Source organism: Morone saxatilis, unplaced genomic scaffold (genome assembly GCF_004916995.1).
Source record: "Morone saxatilis isolate NCDOM2014 unplaced genomic scaffold, NCSU_SB_2.0 Contig10, whole genome shotgun sequence".
In the NCBI taxonomy this organism is placed as follows: domain Eukaryota; kingdom Metazoa; phylum Chordata; class Actinopteri; family Moronidae; genus Morone; species Morone saxatilis.
In genome coordinates, this window is record NW_023339652.1 from 13,153,940 (window position 1) to 13,159,747 (window position 5,808).

General features: G+C 39.8%; 1 protein-coding gene across 1 annotated transcript in view; it reads right to left on the bottom strand.

Annotated features, from left to right (window-relative positions):
* The window catches only part of tbc1d22a (TBC1 domain family, member 22a), a 98,806-nt gene that overhangs the window by 17,340 nt on the left and 75,658 nt on the right, over window positions 1-5,808 (bottom strand). Inside the window, exon 13 of the mRNA XM_035676095.1 lies at window positions 4,161-4,256. Within this exon, the coding sequence (XP_035531988.1) occupies window positions 4,161-4,256 (96 nt within the window). The remainder of the gene's footprint in view (window positions 1-4,160; window positions 4,257-5,808) is intronic.

The following is a 5,808-nucleotide window of genomic DNA, read 5'->3' on the forward strand; positions in this document are numbered from 1 at the left end:
GAGACAGACAGAAAGAGAAAGAAAAGCAGACATGAGAGGGAAGAGATGCCGTGAGGGTTGCTGGGTAAAGCATGTGGAGATAAGAGCTGTTCAACAGGCCCTTAAGAACCTGGCAGGCCCACATTTGAACTCTGAGGCTCAGTGGATCAGAGGCAGAAATCTCTTGGAATTAAACCACTAAAGCTGAGAAGAGAAGAAATCTTTACTTTTTCCACTTTCCTCACTGAAACTAATCGGTTTTATATTTGGTTGATCAATTTGTGAAAATGAAAAATGAAAAATCTAAGAATTCAACGAGTATGAATCCAGTCTAGGAAACAGATCAACTGAGCCTGTCAACACACACACACACACGAGACATCTGTGTTCCATTAAGTACAGACAACAGACTTCTTATGAAAAAATAAACAAAGCAATGGGAGCTCATTTGCTATAAACTGGGAAGGGGAAATGCCAAGATGACATTTACAGCCAAATGCTGTCCTGTCTGTTTATGAGTATGTATGTGCTTTTGAGTGTGTATGTGTGTGTGAGACCACACTCCTGAGACTGACAAGAGAAACGTGATTTTTGTCGTACAGGTGGAATTAATGCTATTATACCTCTATAATAAGCTGTATTTATACAGGTACACATGGATGAAGTGTTGAGTTTGTGAAGTATTTTCCTAAGTTTCTTGCATTCTGTGAGAAGTATACACTATTCCTTCTGTATTTTATGTTTCTTTATTCAAGACCCTGGAGTCCTGAACTACTACTGGAGAAGAAGTTTAGACTGACTGTGGGGTGGAGTGCATGTTGGAGAGAGCCACAGTGGTCTTGATTTTCAATCATTTGAACTTTGTCCAACAGCAGAAACATTTCAAAACAAGACTAAAACTCCACAGCCAGGCTGGCTCATTCACAGTGACAGCGCTAAGAAGGTTCACAATGTTAGTTTTGCGTGTAAGCATGATAATATATTTTTTTTAAATACAAAGTTAGTAGTTTTGCAAGTCTTTGGTCGTAAATCAGAGTATTGGACAAATGGAAATTAAGTAGTAATGTCACCAAAGTCATCAGAATTCATTTTCCATGAATGTCTGTAATCAAATCTTGTGCCAATCTAGTAGATGTTGGGATATTTCACTGGATAAGCCAACACATTTACCTCCTTTCAGTGCAAGATAGAGTTGTTACGGTACTAGTATTAGAAATTCCTCTGATACCTCCTAAAATAAGGTTTCAGTGAGTATGCAGGTCTGTGCACCAATCTGATATCAAGTATTCATTAGCCTCTGAAACGAGACCCAGCTACTTCCCAGCAGTTCACCATTTATTCCCAGGATAGCGAGGTCATGACCCACCCTACTCAAAAAGGTTTATCCTGGGCCAGGCAGTACAACAACGATGGCAATCATCCAGGCTTAATATCAGGAAGGGAAAAATGGTATCAGAAAATCTCTAGTGCTAGATGAAAAGACAGGACAAAAGATATCTGTACTAAATGTCGTGGTAATTCATTAAATAGCTGTTGACACATTGGTTCTGAAGTCAGAGGGATTCATCCTCTAGGGAGCATGAACGTCTGTACATAAACATTTCAGTCTGAACCCAACTGCCGAACCAACTGGCATTGCCATCCCTAGAGTTAGCTACCAGCATGCTAACAAGCAGAGAGGAGGAAAATTACAACGGCAGAGATTAAAGGTGTGTTCTTTCCCACAATAATGTGATGCTGCATCATAAGCCTCTCTTATAAAAAAATAAAGCTGACCTAGGTGTCTTAAAGTTGATGCTGTTTAGGAGCTTCCAGAATTCATTACAAATTTGGGGTCTGCCATTCATCTCCTCTCTGTATGCCTGCCTAGCCTTGTTCAAATTATGAATATTTCCATAAATGCATTGATTTTTTTTAACGCAAGAGTAGACACACTGTAACTACACAAAAGTCACCGAGGCTTTTCTCTGTGCATAGCTCAAAACGCTAAAGCTGCAGAAATCCATTAAAATATATATACAACCTATAACCATCTTGAGTTCAATCTGAAATGGAATCCAACAAAAAGTAGCAATCTTATTTGAGCTTGATCTTGAGTGAGAGAAAGGGGTAAAGGGGAGAAAGGGTGAGAAGAGTATGAAAGTAAGAACAGATGAGTCAGTTGATGTCTCATCTTCAAACTCCGACAGCATCCAGTGTCTCACTCAGTCAGTGAATCAGCTTTAATCAACTGGCCTACATCTAAAGCACAGGTTCTTTACAACCGTACCCCTCTGACTGCCGGCGCTTTTGAAGACTTCTTCTGATTTATTACATGGTGGGAGTGACATAAAAGACAGAGGGGTCCCCTTGTATTAGTTGTAATTGTATTGGTTTGTCGCTCTTTTCTTCAGTGTAACCACCAGAGGGGAGATAGAGTAAAACTCACATGTGCAGGACCTCTGAAGTGCTAAGAGTTATTTTTCATTCATGTGAGGAATACTATAACTCTGCAGTGATTTTAATAAATTAAAACCCACACAATGGCAATAGTGACAAGGACTTCTACTGTGATCCAAGGTGTCGTTCATACAAATTCTCCTTCTTACTCACACTGAGTGGGAACTGTTATTTTCAGATTTGTCATGACATGTTTTTAGAATTTATGTGCCTTTTCAAAAAAGCCTTCTTAACAAATAGCAGTGCAGTGGAAAGTCACTTTATATTTTACCAAACCTGAATAAGCAAGTAGGGAAGTCTTTTTTTTAATGAAGCTTATGTAAAATTATTAAGTACAAATATACATTTTACGTACTGTATGTTCTGTGGAAAGTCTTACTGTAAAGAAATCCCCACTGAGTACCCACATCTAGTGCTATCTAAAGTAAACATCAACCTCTGCAAGGCATTCCTTGTTTTGTCCATTTTAAAGGGTAGTTATAGCCTTTGAGCCTCGAGCATGTGCAGACAGCAGCCCAATGCAAAGTCAGCTTTAATTAATCATCTGTAACACTGCTCGGAATACAATGATGTCTTTGGAATAATGGCATTAGGGTATACCATTACACAAAAGTGTCAGTATAAAAACAAACCTCTCTTTTTTCCCGGCATTGCTTTTAAATTTAATCTGTTCTTACTTCTCCTACCCCTGTTCCTACCCTCTCATTGCCATCCTGATCCTCTCCTCCCTCTACGCCTCCTCTCGTTCTCTCATCTTCATCAGGATGGATACATTGCCCTTGGCACAGAACTTGGTAGTCTGTATGGCAAGCCAGCCAACAAGTAAAACTATATGGACTTGGAGAGAAATGTGTGCTTGCGTTTGAGTTAATAGTCCAGCTTGTGAGGTAATTAAGGTAATACGAATAAGCAATGCAGTGCACAGACATAAGGAGAGAGCAAAACAAAGGAGCACAACTGCAGGCTCATGTTACTTTGATAATCACCAGCTGGACACATATTATTCCCCTGTATGGTCTGTATTGAGTTGAAGTTAGGATAAAGATCGGGTATATCAACCAGACTTCGCTGGTCACTTTTTCATTAATGACTAATATCTGTTATTTTCTTTCTTTCTATTTTTATATATTGTGTTTTTTTTTAAAGTTAGAGTAATGTAATGTAAGGGATATGTGAAAAGACTTTAAACAGTAAAGGAAAGTATTATGTAAACAGACGATGCAGAGGAACTGTGAATTAACAGAAAGTAAAGACAGAATAGAAAACTGAAAAACTGTGCAGAAAAAAAGAAGAAAAAAAAGAGGGAGAGCAGCCAAAGAGCAGAGATGATGTTTGTATGTGATGATATTAGACTGTGTTGCTACTGTTAAGAAGCCAGGTCCCCCAGTGAGCTGGCAACCAAAGTCACCTTCTGGCAGCTGTCTACTGTCATCTACTAATGCACTCACAACGACTTTTGAACCTCACAGTTAATGACCAGGGAGGTAATGGAGAGGGATTTAGGCCATGAACAGCTCTACAACAGCAGTCTGGTTGACTGTTTAGATGTTGTTTTTGCACACAACCGGGACATCTGAGCTTAATTTACCTCCATATAAAGCTACGTACAGTAAATCATCGTCAGCATCACCAGCTGGGTATGAAAACATGCTGTCTTTATGTCGGTGTGCATGCCCAGTCTGTGTTTCTCACTCCAAAGTAGGAAGCTTTATGGCGCCCCCTGTGTCTTGTGCGCACATTACCTGAAAATCCCTCTCTTCTAGAATTTCTTTCCTCCACCTCACCAGGAAGGCCGCACACACGTAGAGGTGGAAATGGGAGAAACCCTCTGGTTCAGCCTAGTGAGAGAAAAGGAGAGAAGTGTTGAGCACAGACAAAGTATGACAAGTTTAACATTTCACAGTATGATACCTCCATCACAGCTATGTAACATTGTTCAAATGTGAGCTTAAGGATGGAAGGAAAGCATGTCACTGTGTTCAGAATACCTCAGATAGCTCATAGCTGCATTTTAAGATATATTTAGAAGCCTTTTTTACATGATGCATTTAGTCTGTATAGTATATACACACCAAAACGAGGGAGAAGAGACAAAAACAGACTATAAAACATTTTTCTGTCACAATCCAGAAATTTACATTTGCAGTGTGATAGAGACAAAGAAAGACACAAATCCCCTCTTCCTTGCAGAGCTTTTTATTTTATTTCAGCCCCTCGTTTTGTTTGGCGACTCACTTTTTTTATGGCTCGGCAATGAGCGGGGGAATTAGAGAGGGTGAAAGACAAAGGATGAGATGTTCCTTGTTCTATTCATTTTTTTTTTTCTCCGGAGCCCTATCACAGGGAGAATAATTACCAGGGCCTTTAAATGCAAGTGAATTAGGAGTATATGCCCCCACATAAAGGTGGGATAGAATATCCAATGCGCGTCTCAACATGCGTGCTTCTCTGAATGCATGCTTGCATGTTTGTCTGGAGGTTTAGTTACCCACATATTGCATGTTATTTTAGCTTAAAATTCACAAATAAAGTGTAGTAGTAAAACACAAATCTGTTACTCTACTGTATGAGCTCTTACAAACGTGCAAATGTACATGAAGAAACGCATATACACTCACACTCTTAGTGCAAGCACAAATTGATGAATTATTCTCCAAATGTGCTCTCTGTGTGTCTACTTTGATACTATGTGGTGGTAAAGAAGCAATGGTACATTAAAAAAACATAACTTACAGTTTTAGGAAGCACGCACGCACACGCACACACAACACATCGAGCACACACAACAACCGAACCCCAGCGCACACAGACACACAGCACAACGACACACCCACACGTCTGTTCACACACCAGCTCTTTCATTCTATATTATGCTCTGTAGTCTCTTTGGCACAGGTGAGTTAATAAAGAGCCCGAAGCGACACACACGTTCCAAAGACTCAGCCATGGTTATCACATTTTACTACTCATTTACAGGATTTCAATTAGATAGAGGGTGTAGTATTATTCACTTCTACTTTGTCTGAGTACCCAACTGCAAGTGTTGCTCTTTAACCACCATACTCATTTGTGTAGAACAGTGAGCCATAACTCTGCAGGATTTAACAGAAACTGCCTTTCTGCTGTGATAATTGAATTTCCCTCTAGGAAAGAAAGAAGGAATGAACAGATGAAGAGTGGAGAGACAGATTTAAACACAGACATGGTGTGATACAGAAATAGTCTGGATGTCAGCTTTCCTTTACTGCATTGTTGCTCGCTCTTTCTAGACAGATTGGTCCTCCCTACGCCTTTGTGTACGTCTGTTGTTTGGGTTTCCTCTTACTTTACCTCCCACTTAGTTAAACCAATTTTCAGAATTCCCCAACTGAGTGTGTGTTTTGTGTGTGT